Source organism: Labeo rohita, chromosome 3, assembly GCF_022985175.1.
Source record: "Labeo rohita strain BAU-BD-2019 chromosome 3, IGBB_LRoh.1.0, whole genome shotgun sequence".
Lineage (NCBI taxonomy): Eukaryota > Metazoa > Chordata > Actinopteri > Cypriniformes > Cyprinidae > Labeo > Labeo rohita.
In genome coordinates, this window is record NC_066871.1 from 47,946,995 (window position 1) to 47,969,475 (window position 22,481).

General features: G+C 35.6%; 1 protein-coding gene across 5 annotated transcripts; it reads left to right on the top strand.

Annotated features, from left to right (window-relative positions):
- The first annotated feature begins 9,831 nt into the window (after positions 1-9,831).
- On the top strand, positions 9,832-20,555 carry LOC127161389 (GTPase IMAP family member 9). Of its 5 annotated transcripts, XM_051104178.1 has the most exons (9): positions 9,845-9,879; positions 11,658-11,732; positions 12,489-13,271; positions 15,560-15,684; positions 18,951-18,985; positions 19,070-19,181; positions 19,396-19,464; positions 19,605-19,674; positions 20,189-20,555. In XM_051104178.1, the coding sequence occupies exons 2-5, from the start codon at positions 11,714-11,716 to the stop codon at positions 18,960-18,962; spliced, it is 939 nt and encodes a 312-aa protein (XP_050960135.1). In that variant the 5' UTR covers positions 9,845-9,879; positions 11,658-11,713; the 3' UTR covers positions 18,963-18,985; positions 19,070-19,181; positions 19,396-19,464; positions 19,605-19,674; positions 20,189-20,555. The 5 variants fall into 5 exon arrangements, with proteins under 5 accessions (XP_050960111.1, XP_050960135.1, XP_050960129.1 ...); XM_051104172.1 differs by lacking the exon at positions 18,951-18,985; XM_051104165.1 differs by lacking the exons at positions 18,951-18,985; positions 19,070-19,181; positions 19,396-19,464; positions 19,605-19,674; positions 20,189-20,555 and adding an exon at positions 15,890-17,043.
- The last annotated feature ends 1,926 nt before the right edge of the window (positions 20,556-22,481 follow it).

The window sequence follows — 22,481 nt, forward strand, 5'->3', positions numbered from 1 at the left end:
TTAATGACAGTTTTAAGACTCTTTACATACATTCATTGCCACTTCCAGTTTAAGTGGTTACAAAGACAACACTTTAACTTACATTAACTATATATTGATTGCAGTGCTGGCCCATCCATCAGGCGAAACAGGCGGTCACCTAGGGCCCGCCTTAAGTGGAGGGTCCCGTGGTCGCAAGGTTGTCAGTTGGATAGGGATGGGACAATACATTGATTCCTGGATTAATTCTAAGATCTTCCGAATGCATTGCCGTTCTATTTGGAATCGATTCTGAGCTTAGATTTTATCAGCAGATGGCGCTCTAATCTAGTGTTTATCCACACACTCAAATGCTCATGAAAAAGAGTGCTGAAGAGAATGTGCGTTCGGCTGAGTCATGCAATTTAACCTCTGCTCAGAATGCTTTTATGACGCGAGATTATTGTAAACACAGGCCACTGTGAACACCCTTGTAATTCGCTTCAACCTTTTCAAATTGTATAAACGATTATTTTAGGTTCAAGTGCGTGTAAGGTTTCTGTGCCATCTGCTGTTCAAAACTAAACTCAGAATCGATTTGAGAAAAAATCGCGGTGTTCGGAAAATCTTGACTCGATTCTGAATCATTTCTCCATTCGCGTTGCAATGATGTATCGTCCCATCCCTACAATTGGATTTTTAGGTACGTTCGACTTGAAGTGGCGCTGCGCAGAAAGATCCGTGTTTAAAATCAAAGTACCGCAAGAGCTATAGAGCGCAGACAGCTCTGCATGCTTTCAACTCGCTCTCGCGGTATTTTAATGTCATACACGGTCAGTGTTCGCAGCGTAATTTCAAGCCACACGCACCTTTTGAACGATATGAAGATCGCAACTGGCGAGTAATTGTTTTCGTGTATTTTAGATGTGACCGGGCAGTGTACATGGAATCTTTTGTATTTCTTTTATTTCTGTGTATTTATTTTGATTATTCTAATTTGCATGATTTTTCGGCAGTTTTGTTACCGGATGATCAACGATTTATGTCTGTCTGGTGTTTTCTCATTTATCTTCAGGTGTGGTGTATTATTGTTTGTGTAATTTTATGTTCTTCATGTTTACAAAAGCATAACAAAAAAGAGGCTGAGTTCATAATCACGTCAAAGTCATGTGTTGATTGTAAAGTCTTCAGTTCAAGACAAGCTGTTGAGATGAATGGCCGTTTTGTTACCGGATGAGCAACAATTCATGTCTGTCTGGTGTTTTCTCATTTATCTTCAGTCTTTCTAGTAAATAAACTACATGGATGAACTCAGCAAACTGTCTGTGTGTGATCTTTTCCGGGAGAATTGAACATGAGAACCAGAAGGGGGTTACATTTGCATGGGTTTGAGTCTGTTTACAAACCATGCAGGGCCCGTATTCACAAAACATTTTGTCTCACCAATAAGTGTTTTCCTAAATAGCAGTACATGTTTTTAGTTAAGAGTTTTCTCTTAAAACCTATTCACAAAGCTGCTGAGACAAACTTTTACTAAGGAATAGAGAGAAGTCTTAAGCTAAGAGTAAGGGCATGGTTGACCTCGTTACTTCTGATGATGTCAGCAAGCTTACTAACTATGCACATAGTAATAATAATTTCACTCCTACAATAGCACAACTAAACTGTCTTAGTTTGTGATAACTCCTTATCGATGCAACATAATTCAGAAGGGTGGGAACAAAGCACAAGAGAATTAATAATTGAGTGACTAACCCAATGTAAAGTTAATTAGAACGAGAAACTCAAAAAAAGAATTAGACCAATACACAAAACAACTGACAAAGCTTAGTAAAGAGGGAAAATAAAGCTCTCTGAGCTAACGGGACAATGAGTTCACACAGTATGTTCAAAATATGTATTTGTAACATCAACTCTAATACCTGTCTGCAAACCATAGCTGTTTTGAACACTTCTCATGACAAACCCCTGAATGTGACAAGCAGTTTAGCTGAAACTCCAGACGCGGATAACATGACGCCACAGCCATTCAGAAGTGCAAAATTGCACTGCACTCCCCACGAAATGGCGAGTTTATAATGTAATTCATAAATATTAAACCTTTTTAACATTGTTAAAACTAAATATTGAGTGACTGACATCATCTTTTATATAGAAAACACTTGTTGGTTCACGGTTATAACATGTTTGCTTATTTATTTTCAAGATCTGAGGTAAACTATTTTTGCTTTCAGTATGGCTATAAATGTCAAGCAAAATGATATTCAAACTCACACTAGACACTTTTAGTATTGAATGAAGCACAGGGCTCATCGGATGCCCATTTCCACAAGTTGATATGATTCTTTAGGGACTTAACGAAAAGTCTATAATATACTTTGGTTAAAAATTCTCAATGCATTGCGTAAAACAACATCCTTTTTACCTTGTCAAAATGAGCTCTGCAAAATTTATCCTTTTCTGATCCAGGTTGCTTTAAATGTTAATGAGCTCTGCTCGCCCCGCCCCTCTCTTCTCTCCGTGCAGTGACAAGCTGTTTACTTGATTTGATTTGAAAAAGGGGATATTATTTTTACAGATTCATTAAAAATCTCCGCATGGATTTTTATCATTATAGGGTAGATTTGTGCATACACTGCCAACACACATTAATGTTCAAACAACATGTAAAAGTGAACTTAGCATCCGATGACCACTTTAAATGTGTCATAGTTTGTGTTGTTGTTGTAGCTGCAACATTGCAGAAATAGAAACCATTTCTAAAATAGAATTTTCATGTGATGCCATTCGGGCTATAGGACAAAAACTTATTTTATCACGTGTCGTGGCTTTGCGTAGTAGGCTATGGCAAGAACACAAGAAGTGCTAATACAAAGTTTCAAACATTGAATAGTACGTTAGAACATATTTGCATAAAAGCAGGATGCAGCTCAGGGAAGAGATGTGTTCAGTAGCATGGATAAACATATCTGAACATCCAATTTGTTTAACAGACAAGCATGCGTCAAAGTAAACTAGTTGAGGGAAAAAAAGAGGTCTGGCTGTGTTCTATATGACTCATTCAAATATTCAAATTTTTGACACATATTGCTCATTTGGGTGAGCACATAACATCATTTGTTTATTACTCTGAACACAAGCCTTTTTCACTGTTCTTCTTCATTTGTGTGTTTGCCCAAATATTTTCTGTTTGCTGGTCATTATTTGTGTGTTCATTTGAATGTGCTGTAGAGTGGAGAATCTGTACATTTAGGAAGAGTGGGGACGGTTGCAACGAGGGGCAGTTGCAACATGGCTTATTTCTTCAAGCAGGAATACAGTTATGAAATTAATACTGCACATGTTTTATTGGCCCCTCATCCTTACTGGAAGAAATCAGCCACATGTGACCATTCATTTGACAAAAAAAATAAAAAATAATAATAAAATAATAATAATAATAATAATACATTTTCTGAAATGTTTGTGTGATGCACATAACATTTTAATCAGTGTTTTATGAGCTTCTAATATTGTGTCAAGCTAATATACCAAGTTTTATTACAGCTATCAGTGTAAGTGTTGTCCCTTACCACAACATTGATTTAAAAGCTTGCCATATTCAATAGCTATCTCTCCTTTTTTATAGTTAAGTGAATAGGTTAAAAATCTGCTTGTTACTTGAGAATGTTTTTCTGTTTACTTTTCTTTGGTTTTATACAGCCAATTTACCTTATTGAAGATCCTGTCTGTACACAAATAAAATAATAATAAAAAAAACTGCAGAATGATATTTAAGAATGATTTAATTACATTTTAATAATTGTTTCAACTGTCCCCTGTCTGTTATCATATGTACACATGTTGCAGCAATGTGGGTGAGTAGAGACAGATGTGGCTTAATAGTTTTAAAATTTTGGCTTTCTAATACAAACAATCTCTGAGAAGCTTAAGGAAATGCTTGAAGTGTTGCAACCGTCCCCACTCTCTCCTACTGTATTTCCATAGCGGCTTTGCAGGAAAAATCCACCTCAGCATTTACACTTTCTATTCTTATCATTTGTTTGACGTGTTCTTTCAGCTTTGACACTGTCTGTGTACAGTAGTATGCTTCTGCACCCCAAAACACTATTTAAGATGCATTCTGTGTCCTGAAAATGCACTTCTTCATGACAACACCTGAGTTTAGCCTGTCTTAAAGAAGGCCTATCCACACCATAGAGCCACATGGAGCACTTATGGATGATGGACGCACTGTATAGGTAGGGTGACCACCTGTCCCACTTTGCGTTGTACAGCACAGCATTTTCACCCCTTGTCTCACACATCGCATATTGAGAAAATGTCCCATATTTTCATCAGTCTTTTTTTTATTAAGAAACGTTAATGCAATTTTCTCTTTTTAAGAAAGCGTATTTATTTATTCTTTTTGGGCATAGTTTCCGTGCAAAGAATGCACGGACCTCATCAAGTCATCTGGCACCACCGATGGAAATGGCCGAGCACACATGTAAAAATCTCTTCTCTCGTAGGTGGATTCTCTTAATTCTCAATAAAAAAAGATGCACTTTCTCTCGCTTCCATGTATGCGCTCAGAAACATTAATCAGCGCATATGACAACGGCTGCAATCAGTATTTACATAATGTATTTACCTCACATGTGTCCCACATTGTCCCGCAAAATCACATATATGTCCCGCAACAGATCTATTGGCGGGTGGTCACCCTATGAATAGGGCTACAAAGCTTGGAAGAGCCAGAATATTTTTTAATAAAGTCAGGTTGTGTTCGTCTGAAAGAAGAAAGTCATATACACCTAGGTTAGTAAGTGATAGGGTGCTTTCTTTGGTTACTCCTTTTTGTAACAATAGCTTTCAGTCAGAAGAAGATTGCATCAGGTGCTTCCCAGCCTTCCTTGAATGTTTCGACCCCTACCACAACACTCTCCAGTTGGTGGGTTGGCAGTGGTGGCAAAGTCACTGTCCATCTGCTCCTGGTTTCTAGCTTTCTTTCTCTCTCTTGCTCCATATCCAGACTGAAGTTTTTCAGCCTCCTCTCCCATCCTATGAGCAGCATGTTTTTTGCTCTTCTCGTCCATGCCTAAAGCTGATGCCATACTGATTTGGCAGGAAAGCCTCTACAACTTCTTTCCACAGGAAACAGCCATTCCTGCTGTCCTTTATCTTTACACTCCTAAATTAAAGGCTGATACTTCAAGGCTTTCCTCTTCTAAGCCTCCTCACAGACTTAGCACGACTCTGTATTGTGCCACCTTGAACTCCTCCACAACATATGACGGAGGACCCACCGAAAGACGGCAATGCCAGATGTCTAAACAACGTTAAAATTTGGTTGAAAAGTGAAAGGTGAAAAGATGTCTATAAAAAGATGCCCAAATTACGTCTAAATGCGGTTGTAAAGTGAAAGTTAAAAAGAAATCTTTTTCAGGCCAAATTTCAACTGTAAATTCATGATTATATTTACATTCATAATTATCAAAATAAGACAATTCACAAAAGAGTACCAAAAGATTTATTGACACATTAAATGTATCTTTAATGTAAAATAACACTTTCTTGATCACATTTTGAGCCTGCATTTGACCAAACATACTATAAAAACAGTAACATTATGAAATCTAACTACCAAAAATGGTTGCTTTGCATATGAATACATTGTGAAACATAATTTAATCCTGTGAACTAAATTGTCAGCATAATTACCCCAGTCTTCAGTGTCACATGATCCTTCAGAAATCATTCTAATATGATTTGCTGCTCAAGAAACTTTTCTGATTTTCATCATGATGGTAAACAGTTGTGCTGCCCAGTATTTTTGTGGAAACCATTTTTTTTTTTTTTTTTTTAGTATTTTTTGAATTAAACTTTCAAAAGAGCAGTATTTATTTGAAACTGATTTTTCAAATCAATAACCTTTAAAATATTGAAAAATATTCATAAAACAGAACAATGACCAATTATGACCACATATGAACATATTTCTCCCAACAATGTAAATTTTGTCATTAAAGGAGAAGTCCATTTCCAGAACAACAATTCACAAATAATATACTCACCCCCTTGTCATTCAAGATGTTCATGTCTTTCTGTCTTCACTTGTAAAGAAATTATGGTTTTTGAGGAAAACATTTTAGGATTTTTCTCCATATAATGGACTTCATTGGTGCCCCGATTTTGAACTTCCAAAATGTAGTTTAAATGCAGCTTCAAAGGCTCTAAATGATCCCAGCCGAGGAAGAAGTGTCTTATCCAGAGAAACGATTGGCTCTAGGAAGCGCATTCACGTACTATTGAATCAGGTCGAAAGGTCACGCGAAACCACAGCCCCGGTGTTTACAAAGCCAATGTGCAAAGACTAAGAAAGTGCAAGTAAGTTAAACGCTGTTTACAAACAAAAAGGTACAATGATGTCGGATGATTCTGAAGTTGTAGGAGAAAATAACACAGAGTTTTTTGACATACTCTACCTTTCTGAGCCGGAGTACACAGACAATGAACTTGTGGTGATTCAAAGACGTGATACGTAGTAGTGACGGGAAGTTTGGATCATTTTACCGTCTCGGACCTTTGAGTCTCATTCAGCAAAATGAATTAATCTTTTTTCGAGTCATTTCGTTAATTTTAGCAAAATCAGCATCACGTGACAGCCCCATCAGATGAACGAACCACTTGAAAAACCCAAAGACTTGAAGCAGGTGAACTAATTCCAGTACAGAACCTAATAAGATGTTGCGCATGCGCAACTGAACAAATCACTCCCCGAGACGACTCGTTCTTCCCGAGTCACATTAAAGATTGGTTCAAAATGTATGAATCGTTCAAGAACGACCCATGGACGTGCATCCGAGAGCCTGTGCTACGTGAGATTTTGTGCTTAAAAAGTATACAAATTTTTATTTTTCGAAAACAATGACCAATCGTTTCACTAAATAAGACCCTTCTTCCTCGGCTGGGATCATTTAGAGCTTTTGAAGCTGCATTTAAACTACATTTCAATCGGGGCACCAATGAAGTCCATTATATGCAGAAAAATCCTGAAACGTTTTCCTCAAAAAACATAATTTCTTCATGACTGAAGACAGAAAGACATGAACATCTTGGATGACAAGGGGGTGAGTACATTATTTGTGAATTGTTGTTCTGGAAGTGGATCTCTCCTTTAATTACTTACCATGACCTTATCATGATGCTCCAATACCCTTTTGTGCAGAACACAAATTAAGATATTTTTAACAGATGCCTTGTGTGTTCAAAAAACAGCAACAAAAAAAAAAAAAACAATTAATTATTAATTATTATATTATAATTATGTATCTCCAATGCATATTCACAAAAGCACCGTAAGATGGCCAGCTGTCATGCCAACACAACACTGATGCATTGTGATGCTCTCTTGAAAATGTTATTTTGTGAATAAAAATGAAATGTTTTTCGTGCACACAAAGCATTCACATCACTTCAGAAATTGAGGTTAAACAACTGGAGTCACATGGATTACTTTAATGATGTATTTACTAACTTTCTGAAGCTTGAAAGTGGTAGCTGCATAAACTGTGAAATGGAGGGACAAAAATTTCTCAGATTTTAATAAAAAGATCTACATTAAAGTTTCAAAGGTGAACAGAAGTCTTATAGGTCTGGAACAACATGAATGTGAGTGATGACATTTTTTTTTTTTGGTTTAGTTAACACATTAGGTAAATCAGTTCCCTCAGTGGCATCAGTAGATTGCTGCCTGGTCTCTGATCTTCTGGTTCTTCTGCTCCTTTCACCACCCCAATCCTGGATTATTGAGCCACAAAAGAAGTTTGCACTTTGTATGCTTTAGCCTGGCTTTTTTTCTCTAGCATCTAAAGTGTGAAAGAAAACAATAACCAAAATGTAAATGTAAAACAAAAAACAAACAAAAACAAAACAATGGTTGTCCAAAATGTTAAGTATACACTTGAGTTTTCCCTACAGTTGGGGCATTTCCACCTCAGGACGCAAAACAGTGGGAACTGACTTAAAACATGAGAACAATTTTCTAGTATTTTCAACAGTTTTATGTTGACGGGCCGACTTGATTTAGCCCAAATAATAACATCCAAATGACATGTGAGGGTAGGGGAGATATACATCCCGTTGGGATTGCCTTCTGAAGAAACTGTCATTTGGTTGTCCACTGGGCTGATGTTAACCTCGGTTTAATCCTCCTTAGATAGCTGATGATCAGTTCTTGAATATTAACTGGGATGTAGTAATGGTCGAATCTGAGCTGGATGAGATCATGAGGAATAGATCCATAAGCATCCGCTAGATCCAACCAGACCACTGTTAAAATGGCCTTTCTTCTGTTTGGCCTCTCGGATCAACTGGCTGATCATTGATGTGTGTTCCAGACAGCCTAAAAAGCCCGGGACACCTCCTTTCTGAATGGAAGTACTGACATAATTATTCTGCATTATATTAGACCTACAGTTACAGCATGAAATACTATTTAAAGCTATAACAATTTACAATAAGTGTGGGATATAAACTCAAAGAGAGAATGGCAAGTTTATTTTTCTTATTAAAATTGTGAGACATAATCTCAAAATTGTGAAACTGAAGTCAGAATTTTGAAATATAAACTCAAATGTACTTTTTTTATTCTTTTATTCCATGGCTTTCATTGACTGTGACTTGACAGCTGTCATTTTCTGGAACCAGATAGGCTTTGCCTGCAATAAAACGTCATCACTTTTTGCAAAGACTGAATTAGTGAATTAAAAGTGCATGTGGAAAACATTACAAATAATGAAAATGTAAACGGGGTTTCCAATTCCTTTTTACTAAACATTTGTGTGAATCATGTATCATGCAATTCTGACTTTATAACTCACAATTGTGAGTGTATATTTTGCAATTCAGAGAAATGCATTTTTAAATTATAGTTATGGTATATGGTTTATACTGTTAATTAGAATAGCGTACAACAACAACAACAAAAACATCATCTGGAACATGTCATGTCTGCTATAAATTTGCTATCTCTTTGCATCTCTCTGTACAGTATATAAACAAAAGAATTAATATTTGTAATCTTGTAATCTTACAAATGAGGAGAACAACACAGCAATAACACAAGAAATGCTAATACAAATGTTTCAAACATTGGATATTACGTTAGAACATGGAGGAATATCAGAAATTGTAAAAGCATAGATTTGCATAAAAGCAGGATGCAGCTCACGGAAGAGATGTGTTTAGTAGCATGGATAAACATCTGAACATCTGATTTGTTTAACAAACAAGGATGCATCAAAGAATCTGTTCTATAAAGGTAAACTAGTTGAGGGGAAAAAAGAGGCCTGCCTGTGTTCTAAATGACTCATTCAAATATTAACATTTGGTAACACTTTACAATAACGTTCAGTAGTAAGTCATTTTTTTTAAAATGATTAGTTAATTATTAACTAATTACTTGTAAATGAATTAATAAAACATACACAAATTGTTAGCATATCACTTAGTAATCTTTTATAAATGTTATGTAAATGATTATTTCATCATTAACTAATTGCTTATAAATGGCTTACAACTGAATGTTATTATAAAGTGTTACCTAACATTTTTGACAGTGGTTTCATGGTGAGCACATAACATCATTTGTTTATTACTCTGAACAAAAGCCCTTTTCACTGTTCAAAAGCATTTTTCACAAACGTTCAGAAACTAGTTTGTATTTGACAAATATTGTACTTAATTTACTTCATCTGTGATAAAGTATGTAATCACCATGTCTGTGGTGGTGCTTCAAGTCGAACACACCTATTTCCTTTTTTGGTACTAGATTCGACTCGGTGGACAACTGGATATCACCAACTGTCACTGCAGTGCGAATCAAGAGCTGTTGGAGACTGGGTGAGAGTGAGAGAGAGAGAGAGAGCTGCTGGAGCGGTGAGTGTCAATCAGAACGCTTGTATTTTTGTCGACTTTCTGACTGTATGCAGTTTTGAGTCATGTTGCGTTTTCGTGTGATCCATAAACTGTGACATAGATCGAGGGACATTCGTTTATTCCTGTGAATCACACGTGAGTGCATGTGTTATAGTGAACTGAAAGTTAGTTTTGCACAGAGTTATTTTATTTGAAGTATTTTCGGAGAGTCCAGGATTGCTGCACATTTTTTAAAAGTCATATATAAGACCTTAAGAAATAAAAATGAGGCTACTGTAAGTTAGGGGTGTGCTATACTGACAAAATTAAAAACTGATATTTTCACAGCTATTCTTGATAACAATAATGGCATATTTACACACAGAAAAAACTTACTAGAGAAGTGTGATATCATATACCTCTGTAAATAAATACAATTTGAGTTCACGTCTTGCACACTTTAATGCTCTCTGAATGGAAACACTCGTTTCGAACTGGAATCATGGCGCGTGGACTAAGATTGGGAAATGCTGTGATAAGGCAAGAAGTGGGACCCGTGTAAATATCAGATAAACTTTCCAGCATTTAAGAGAACTAAAGGGGTGGGAAGGCCTGCGATCAGATGCCGAGGTTGCTTTGTTTCTTTTCGATAGGTGAGTAACACTGGGTTTGCTTTGCTTCACAGAACTAATATATGCTGGCTTTTGCTTGAATTTGCTCATGTGTCATGTTCGCTTGTTTGTTCATCTGCAATCAGTGGCTGGCACAGCAGATTGCGCCATAATCATTGCCTGGGTTGCATAAGTATGTGTGGGAAGGAGCTATCAAAATAAGGGCAACACCCTTATGGGGTAGGGGACTGTTTGTTTTTGGTGATTTCAAATATCAACACTGGCTACCAGAAATCACTTAATTAAAAAAGGTATTATAATGTTTGCCTTTCTACTAATAATATAAAAGCAATCATTATAATGTTTTTTTTTTTTGTTTTTGTATAAATTGTAATTCATTTGTTTTACAGTTCTAATTGATTATTAGACAGACTTCCATTAAACAACAACAGCTTTCACTGTCAAAATAAAAGTCCTGCCTCAAGCTCATCGGCCAAACAGAAAAACGTATTGCCCGATGCCAATATTTGGCAAATCGGTCGACCACTAATAAAAAATACAGTGATCCATTTTTTGTACATGTTTGTTCACAGTGCATTAACTATTATTAACAAATACAACTTTTGATATGAATGTTGTACAAGTAAATGCTGAAATTAGGGCTGCCCTCAACTAAAGATTTTTCTGGTTGACTAGTAGTCATTCATTTTAAGCATTAGTCTAATCACACATTTATTAATAAACCATTTAAATCATAATAATGAGCCTTTAAATGCCTACATAGAATAGTAAGCGCTCAAGTGGACGCATAAAGCTTGTTACAGCACACCAGCAGAAGTACTGATTGTGTCAGGGAACATCAGTAAAGAAGCTGCATTAATATTTTACATTTTTTTATTGATAAACTAGTGCTTTCTTTGTTTTTGGATTAAGAGATAAAGTCAGCGACTTGTATTGCGACAGGTATTGGTGTGAACTGCTGTTGTTGAGTAATCATCAGTCAAAATGTTTCCCCCATTGCAAGCCTGTGCGGTTTCTAAACTGTCTAAACTGTTTCTAAGCTGCTCTCACGATTGACTTTTGCTTTCAAAGAGTAGGGCCCAAGCTCATTTCACTTTTAGGTCTCAAAGGGTTACCTACTAATTTTCCACTATGAGGGAAAATTCACTTTTTGTATCACTTTTCTAGATTCTGCACACAAGCGAAGAAAGAGAGACGGACAAAAACAAACTACGTGAGACACAATGGCATCTGAGGGCAAAGGTTAGTGTAAATTAAATGACCTAATATGATACTTTACACTGTAATTAATCTTTTGATTTTAGTAAACTAAATTTAAACTGTTTATCTAATTGATTTATTCAATGTATTTGAAAAAACAAATTGAGTTCTTTCCACTTTCAGTCAAGCCCCCCCCAAAAAAAACCCAGCTATGCTATGTGCAGCTGGTTTACTGAGAATTTAATTGTATGCATTTTCCCCCCTGCATTGATAGAGACAGAGCAGCATGCGTCATAATCTGAAAACCATGCCCGCCCACAAAAAAGTAGAGCACAACGTGTGATATTACTCTGAGAACTACAGCCACTGGAGGCAACCACTCCCGCCCCAAAAAAAAAAAAAAAAACCTAACCCTAACCCTAACTGAAACAGGTTTCAATCAATAAATTAACTAGAAATGGAGGTTCCATCAGCAAAAATTATTTGAATGCTAGATCGAGTAAAAGAAGACCTTTACAAGTTCAGGTTACCTCCTCTTTTTACATGTATGCTGTAGTGTATGCTGATAAAATGTACAACTGAAAAGAAACGATACACTTGTGATTGCCCAGTTATTACTCTGTCAGTGCTTTGGGGAAATGATATAGGAAACAAAATGCCAAATGACAGCATGAAACTGTACACAACACACAGAAGCAGGAGACTGGAACAATGTTTTTTAACTGAGGATGAAATAGTAGAATACTGGAAGCATTTACAAATGAAGAGCTGCAGCTAATGACATGAATTGTTTGACAGGTGATTCAGATGATCTGAGGATAGTTCTACTGGGAGTTTCTGGTGCTGGAAAGAGTTCAATAGGAAATGCAATACTGGGTCGAGAGGCGTTTAAAGAAAGCAGAACCAGAGAGAGTGAGATACAGACAGGAAGAATAGAAGACAGAAACATCTCCATCATTGACACTCCAGGATTCTTCAACACTCACCTGACTGATGAAGAGCTGCAGGAGCAGATGATGAAGAGTCTGGATCTCTGTGATCCTGGTTCTGATGTGTTCCTGCTCGTCATCAACCTGGAGACCTTTGAAGAAGACGAAAGGAACATTGTTGAGAAAATAGAGGAGATCTTTAGTGTTCGAGCTTTAAAGATCACCATGGTGCTGTTCATTGGAAGAGAACTAATGTCAAAGAAAGAATGGAAGAATTTTAAATTTGGTGAAAAATTTGAGGACCTAGTCAGTAAATGTAGAGCATATCATGAGATCAATCGTAATGATGAGAGTAATCAAATTTGCATCAAAAACCTTTTAAATAAGATTGAAGAACTCATCAAACAGAATGATGAGCAGCACTTTAAGAGCAAAGTTGACTCAGTGTCTCAAAAAAGGAAAACAAAAGAAAAGAAAAAACAAGTAGAAAACAGCAGAATAAAAGAGCAAGAGAAAGGGAGACAAGAACAAGCAATGCTGGAGACTTTTGAAATTAACAGTACAATGGAAGAAGGAGCAACTCTGTTTGAACCTGAAGAGTTTCAACTAAGAAAGACAACAACCAACGTATGTGAAGATACAGTTCTACAAGGTATGATTTCATTATATAGACTCTCACATGAAAGAATGGGAGAGGACAATGAAGTCAAAACACAGGAAGACCACTGGAAAATGAGGCAGAAGAAAGGACAGACAACAGAAGAAAAACATCTAACTCAAGCAGATGAGAACTTTAAATTAAACAATTTTACTTTATTTACAAATGTTGTGAAACCTTCCTAAAAAACTCTAAACACAATAGTGAATGGTGAGCGGTTGTGCTACAGATTTTTTTTTTTTTTTTACCTATAAAACTTTGCAATGTCAGTAATACATTTTCTTTAAGTCCATTGTGTTGTGATAGTTGTTCATGAACGGAACAGTTAAGCTGAGCACTACTTTAAAAAAAAAAAAAATCCTAATAATGTTTTGTTTTTCCAACTTCTGCATGTTTCAGCTCTTACCTACAGAACATTATATTTAGGAGTAGCTTATCTTATCAGGGAACAACACTAAGGATTTTTTTTCTACTGGCCCGGTAGAAAATAATAATAATAATAATAATAATAATAATAATAATAATAATAATAATAGTTGCTGCTATCATTGTTTTTGACTCATGTTATTTATTGTTTTTTTTTAATAAATACATTTATAAGACACCAAAATTGTACATACCAGTTAAAATTGTCCACTTTTCGATTCCAATTTCAATATCACACGTAAACCTACTAGCCTAACTAAAGTTCGGTTTTGTTCAAAAGTTTGTTTGGATTTATTTGTTCAAAAATTATTTTATTATTAATATTTTATTACAATGAAAAGATGCTTTAGGGAAAAACAACAGACAGACTGAAAAGTGCAAACTCAGGCTGCATCCGAAAATGCTCTAAAATGCTGCCTTCAGAGGGAGCATTCCAAGGCAGAAAGGCATCAAGGCACCTCCGAATACAAATTCAATTTCACTTCTGATCAAATTTTGAAGGCAGCATAGATGTATCCTTCGATGCCTTATATATCCCACAATTCTTTGCATTCCATTCCGGGACGGTTGAGCTAAAAAAATACAGATGGTTTCTTAAAGTTGCATTTGGTGGTCAGTTTGTATGTAAATGTATATTTCTTACTTTTTGCACTTTTGATGTTATTTCTAGCAAGAAATCAATATTATAATCGTAAAACTAATTGTAAAAAGGAGCATTGTGACATGTAGGCTGTTTGTCCGTCACAGACGGACTCTCTGTGATCACTTACAATTTTTAATTAATAATTCTTAAAACAGCCTGCAAATGATAAACAAACAGTTGACAAATTCGTCAACTGTTCCGAGCGCCTTTGCATTTTGTTACAGTCATTCACATTTTCACAGATTCTGCAAGCAGTTCCCAAACTTTCGCATGCCACTTTACAAGTCTACTAAAACTATTTTTTAAAGCACACATTTAAGAAATACACTATAAAAGTCCTCAGTATATTTTTGCAGTAGTATACTTTATTTTTAATGCAGTATTTAGTATACTTTTTTAAATGCACTCACATACTACTGAAGTAGAATGTGGTTTTAGAGATGGTGATGTGTTTAAGAAATATTACATACTGAGAATTATTACATAAAATTTCACTCATAGTTCTGTAAGAACAGTATTGCAGCATGAGGGTCTGTTTACACCAAGAATGATCAAGATAACTATAAAGATAACCATGTTAGTGTCCACACCAGTGGACGATATCGTCTGTTTATTCTAAGCGTCTGCCACTTTAAATTCTTGGGCTCCTTATAGCAGGACTAATTCTGAGTGGATGTCAATGTTTTATTGTACATTAGCTGGTAAGAAAGTTGCTCTAAAAGTGATTCCAAGAATATTGTTTCTCTGTCCCTTTTATTGTTTTATTTGTGGTGTGGATTCTACTGTTCTTTAATAATGAGAATGATGTTATGATGTTATCTTTATAGTTATTGTCCCTGGTGTCAACCACCCTTTAGTGTATTAACACAGAGTTTTATTCCTTTTTACTTTACAGCATATGTTATTGTTTGCATATTTCCTCAGCACTGCACATTTTGCGTGTCTATATCTGACACACCAATTTCAGGTCCTGGAGTTTCTTCTAATGAGCTCATGAGTAGAATCAGGTGTGTTTGATTAGGGAGACACACAAAATGTGCAGTGTTGGGGGGCGCCCAGGACCAGGGTTGAGAAACACTGTTCTAGAGCATTCAAAAGAGCACTATTTAAAAAGCCTTATCGATTACTTACAATTGTTGATTATGGATGTTGAATGTTGATAATGTGGTATGAACTGTTCTTAATATATGTGTGTTTTCTCCCCGTTTGTCAGGAGGAAGTCAATATTGGCAGTGTGTTTTGGGCTCATTTGTGTTCTTCTGCTGGTCGTCACACTGCAGCATATCATCTTCACAGCAGAGAGAGACTTTACTGAGTTTCTTCAAAGTCCCTTTCAAGGTAAGTATGTTCACTCGGTGGCCATATTTGCAAGGCCGGTGGGCAGCTCTTAATCTAAATGAACAGGGGAATCCAGAAATCTCAAAAACAGCTGTCTGGAATTGCAATTAACCTACATATTTCAAATCAGCAACAAATTCTGAATGAACTGTCCCATTAATGTTATTTTTTATGCTTAAATAGCATTTAAAAACTTATTTTACAGGCTAGACCAGCCATTGCGCAACATACCACTCTACCCTCAGGTTTATATGGGAACCAGAGCTTCTAACAACCACGGCAGAGATTCAGTGGGGCTCATTCATGAAACATGAGAAGAATGAATTTTTGTGTAAATCGTTGTAAAGCCGTTTTGACGGAAACTTCCAAATTCATGAAAATGCTCGTATTTTTAAAATGTTAGTTGGTATGAAAGAAATATCTGCCTGCTCCCTGCCACGTGTAAATGGTACGTATAACGTTCTTTTTGGCAAACTGATGACACAAAATTTTGATGCACTGGCATAATAATTACAAGTTCAGTTGCCCTTACCCTCTTTTTGATAACTGTAAAACAATGTGGCGGAACAGCAATGAGTGTGCACAAGTGCCCTGTTTACGAATGATTGGAATTCATTAACATACAAGTTTAACTATCAAATTGGACATTTATGAAGCGTTTGTGAATCTGGAGGAGAATTTTTGGGAAGGTCTGTTTTATGCGCAGATACCTCAGAATTTACTCATTTTTCCATTGATGTATGGTATGTAAGAATAGGATAATATTTGGCCAAGATACAACTATTTGAAAATCTGGAATCTGAGGGTGCAAAAAAATCTAAATATTGAGAAAATCACCTTTAAATTTGTCCAAAGGAAGTTCTTAACAATGCATATTATTAATCAAATTTTTATATATTTACTGTAGGAAATTTACAAAATATCTTCATGGAACATGATCTTTATTTAATATCCTAATGATTTTTGGCATAAAATAAAAATCAATAATTTTGACCCACACAATGTAGTTTTTGCTATTGCTACAAATATACCCCAGCGACTTAAGACTGGTTTTGCGGTCCAGGGTCACATATAGTTGCGCAGGTTTCATGAATGAGGCCCAATGACTTTACCAATTAGTGACTGGCTTTTTCATTTAGAAGGTGCGACTATTACGGCATATTGCGTGTTGTAGTTTCTCCCAATCATAAGTATGAGAGAGAACCATCTTTGTATTTCTATAATATTTGGGCAATATTTGGGCATTTAACGTGTTTTAAAATGTAAAAACACGTTAAATGACCACTACATACAGTAGATGGTACAGAAGAGCATTTTTTTGCATGCATTAGCCATTTGCACTCCCTAAAATAGTTTTTACCCCCGTACATGTTGCTTTTAAATTTGTTTTTAGATATTATTCACTATTATAGCATTAAAAAAAAAAAAAAAAAAAAAAAAAAAAAATGTGTGTTTTGTCACTTTGTAATTAAGTGTGAAGTATATGAATGTTTAGGTTTTTTGTTTTTTTTTTCTGGTCACCAAATGCTTCCAATTTCCCTCATTAAATTGGAATTAACAAACATTTTCTCTATTGAAACCTTAAATAGTACATTAATAGTAATACAAATATTAAATAAATTATAAATTATTATATTTTAAATGATAATACATGTATCATAAGTATTGCAAATAGTATTTATCACCAAAAATATCCTCAAAATATTAACTAAATATGACTGAACAAAATATAGTTAATTTAGTTAATTAATAAAAAGTTACACTTAAGGTGTTTGGTCACGTTTGACTACCAACGAGTGTAAGAACAGGCAATGTTGTCTCTTTATCTCTCCCCCAGAATTAAACGCTACTGTAAAGCACCGTCAGCACAGTAATAAATGCACAATCAATGCACATTATGCATCAGTATTTACCAAAAATTGTTGCAAATAGTGAAACTGCTGTGTATCCTACTTAAACCCATTTAAATATGTTGACAGCACAGAGTTTATTGGAACAGGAAAGGAAAGGAGGTGACTTGGTGACCCATACTTGCAATGTGTGCTCTGCATTTCATCCATCCAAGTGCACACACACAGCAATGAGCAGTAAACAAACACACACACTGTGAACACACACCCAGAGCAGGGGGCAACCAGAGCAGTGGGAGCTGTTGGGGTTCAGTGCCTTGCTCAAGGGTCTCACCTCAGTCATGTTATTGAGGGTGGACAGAGTGCTGAATATTCACTCCCCCCACCTACAGTGCCTGCTGGACCTGAGATTCAAGCCCACAACCTTTGGGTTACAAGTCCCACTGCCCCTTCATGAGAGCTTCATGAACTACTTGACCGCGTGGCGGCAAGATCAAAGCATGTTTCAGTGGCTCTGGTATGATCATATCAATTGTAGGAATATCTGCATGTATATTACTAACATATTGGCTGTGATAGATCATTGTAGCTTCTGTGTACTTGCCTGTGCGTAATCAAACATTTGTGACAGTTTTGTTTTTGTTCTGTATCCGGTGCTCTGCTGCTACACTGGAGCGCATTCACCACCAACTGGACAGGGGATTACAGCTACAGTCACCCTCAGTGCAATCTGTCAAAATGACAGACAGCCTTAAGATTTTTCCGTCACTGAAAAAATTCTGTCAGTGACGGACAGTTTTTTGGTTAACGCGACCTCTGGTTTACACATACAAGAAATTTGTTTTAGAGTCTTCTGAGGTCAGCTTTGGTAGCTGAGCCAGACAGTTACTGAAGTGCAGAGTACGGATTCAATGATGGCCGAGTACAATTGCATCAGCAGCTCCTGTGGCAGGTTGGATTTCCTCAGCTGGTGAAGAAAGTACAATTTCTGCTGGGCTTATTTAACAAAGGAGTCAATGTGAATGTCACACTTCAGGTCCTGAGAGATGGTGTTGCCCAGGAACCTGAATGTCTCCACTGTTGTTACAGTGCTGTCCATGATGGAGAGTGGGGGGAGAGCAGGAGGGTTTTTCCTGAAGTCCATAATCATCTCCAGATTGTTAAGACTGCACCAGACAGCCAGCTCTTTAACCTCCTGTCTGTAAAGAGACTTGTCACTGTCCTGAATGAGGCAAATGAGTGTGGTGTTGACTGCAAACTTAAAGTTTGCAAACTTATAAACATATAAAGGAAAGAATCTGTCGGTTTTTATTTTATTTTTAAAATTTATTTTAATGTTTTGTGTGTGGGATGTCTGTAATTAGTTAACTAGAGAAGTGATCTATTCTTAACATCATGTTTTCCTTATCCTTGTAGTTCAATGGCTGAAATGACTCATTCTTTAAGAAAATGTAAGTTTGCCTATTGTTTGTTCAAGAAATCATTCACTAAAAATCTCATTAATTACTCAACCTTATGCTGTCTTAAACTCATAGGACTTCCTCTTGGAGGACAAATGAAGATATTGTCCTGGAGAACTGATGTCTGTTTTGCCCATATGGAAAACCAGTGGGAACCAAACCTTCGAGCTCCAAAAGGAACATAAAGGTATGATTAATTACCAGTAATTTTGTCTGATATCAAAATATCAGACCAAAGAACCACAAATTAGAACCTGGAATTGCAAAATGCAAAATTGTTTTCACTTAAATTAAATCAATTCAGAAAACTGGCTAAACCATGTGATTAATTACCTTTATCCTCCATTTACTGTATATCTGTTGGTATTAAAGTTTGGTCCCCATTTTCTTTTGCATTGTAGGGACAAACAGACATCTCATTTCCATTAAATATAATCTATCGCATCATCAGAGTTTAAATCAGCATGCGGGTAAGTAAATAGGAAAATTATCAGTTTTGAATTCTACTCTGAGTAAAATAGTTTTATTGCCTCTGTAGAATATTGCAGCAAGTAGCACATTAGTTTTTTTGTTGTTGTTGGTCATTTTAAATTGTTTTCTTTACTAATAGATGTCTGCCACTCCTTCCGACCTTGAGAAAATGGGTAACTTGCCTGTGACTCCTAGCTTGATCCTTCTTGGTAAGTATATGTCTGAATTTTGTTTCACTAAAACGAAGCTACTACATTAGTTTCTATGACTTGTGCAGTGAATTCCGAGGCTTCAGTCAAAGGAGAACTCCACTTCCAGAACAACAATTTAGCCCTTTAAAGCTGCATTGAAACTACATTTTGGAAGTTCAAAATCGGGGCACCAATCAAGTCCATTATATGGAGAAAAATCCTGAAATACTTTCCTTAAAAAACATAATTTCTTTACGACTGAAGACAGAAAGACATGAACATCTTGGATGACAAGGTGGTGAGCAAATTATTTGTGAATTGTTGTTCTGGAAGTGGACTTCTTTAATTATCGACTAGTTTTTAATTCAATTCAATTCAATTCAATTCAGATTTATTTGTATAGCGCTTTTCACGATGCATATCGTTGCAAAGCAGCTTTACACCAAATTGACATTTTTACAATATATGTAGTAGTTATACACAAATTATACACAAGAATATGTTCTGAAGCTTTTCTCCTCTTATTTTTCAGATACTTTATTGGAATAAATCCAGAAAAGTGGATCAAAGCTGCATGGAAAAAAAGATGTGTCTGAGGTAACTGGAAAAACTGCAGAAGAAGACCCAAGATGATGAAGAAAAACATCAGTCCAGAAGTATCTTATCCTTAACTCAACCTTATGCTGTCTCAAACCAGACTTTCTCTTAGAGGACAAATTAAGATATTGTGATAGAGAAATGTTTGCCCATACAATGGAAGATAAATGGGAACCAAACATTTGAGCTCCAAAAGGAACATAAAGACACTAGTCATTTCATCTGATATCTTTTATAAACCATTTGTATATATATATATATATATATATATATAACATTAGCTGGTGTTCACTGAAGTCTAATTTGAGAGTACATTTGTATTTTATGAATAAATAAAGACTTTATGCATGTTTGTATGTTTGTATGTATGCATGCCTGTTTTAGGGAATATTGTAAAAGTTTAGCTAGTGTTATATCAGAAGAAAATAACAAAACATTACTGGACTTTGTTCTTTTTTGTAATAGTTAAATAGAAAATGCAGGGTATAATATGCACTGAAAATTGAGATCATGGAGTTATGAGTAGTATGTATTTTAACAGATATATGCTGCTAAATTACAGTTGTATACTGAAGATGACAAAACTGCATTTTGCCGTTAATTTCAAAAACAGTAGCCCACTGTATTTTTACAGTAAGATGTTGGCAACCACAGCTGCCAGTAGATTACCGTTTTTTTTTTTTACAGGGAAATTTTTTACAGTGAAGGAACAGTACAGTGTGCCTCCCATCCAATAAATCACAATAGTTTTGTTACTTTTGATATGAAAAACAGCTGCAGGCACCATTTTCTGGTGAGACAAAGGAATTTGTTCAGCACAACCCTCACAGTGGATTATGATTATTCTCTAGAAGGAACAGTATGGTTTCCCATCACCAATAAAAAGACTGTTTTGTTAAACAGTGCAGCTGCAGGCACCATTTTCTGGTGAGACAAAGGAATTTATTTAGCCAACCACTCAGAAAATTACGATTATTCTCTAAACAAAATAAATAAAGTTTCAGAAAGAAAAATAAATGTTTATTTTTACTAAATGTCCCTATATCATAATATTGACTTAAGTGCATTTATGACTACAGCCACAGGCAATGCAGAAACCTGTAGCTCCCCTTTTAACTTCACTTCATCTTTTAAAACAAATTGAGAAAACTTGATCTTCTGTTTTAGTATAAACTTTTGTCACAATGAAATATATGTAATATTTACAGTTTAATGGGACTTAATAATACTTAATAATTGCAGTTTAATGGAACTAAATGAAGTACATTTAGTAAAATATTCATTACGTACATTACGGAAATTAACCATGATTTTTCTACAAATAAAACCATTAAACCATGATCTCTAAAGTTAAACCATGGTAACCACAAATTAACCATAGTTTTACCAAGGTATTTGTAGTAAAACTGTGGTAATCAGTATGCCAAAAAATAAATAAAAAATATAAATAAATAAAATTACCAAGTCACATTTATTTCTATATAGATTTTTCTACAATGCATATTGTTTCAAAGCAACTCTACATTAATAAATGGGAAAATATCAGCGTCAGTGTTGCAACAGATAAATTCAGTTTTAATGTCAGATGTAAAGCAGATCTACAGAAGACAATATATTATTCAGATTACACAGTTAAACAGTTCCAAATGAAGCCAAAGTAAATTAGTAAATAATAGAAATCCTTCACCTGCTCATGTAAAATCTTGGCTTTACTGACATCTAATGAAGAAATTGAGCAACTCCGTGAAAAGCTCCATTACAAGTGACAGATATATTCATTATCAGCGTATTTATTCAAAATAATAAAGCCTGTAGATAATTGCTTCCAGGAAGACATGTGTTGGTGTCTTGTGTTTATTTGATCATTATTTTCTCAATTAAGCTGTGGTCAATCACATGATAATTCAGCATTTGCTAAAATAGTGCTGGTCTATCTATGCATTTCTCATGGATCCAGATGAAATTCTTGTTAGGGCTGCACAACTGTCAGCTGCACATCTCCTCTGATGTCCAAAAAATCAATCTCCTTCAGGTCAGTGAAGCGATGCTTGTAAGTGTGAGCTTTCTCACCATTAACAAACACCTCGTATTGATGCGGACCGCAAATAATGGTAATCTGAAATGCACATAAAAGACAAAAATGTAAAACCATTCACACTTTAAATGCAGATATTATCTATAAGGGAACCAAGAGAACCAAGTTTGGTCTTGCTGGAATAGATATGCTA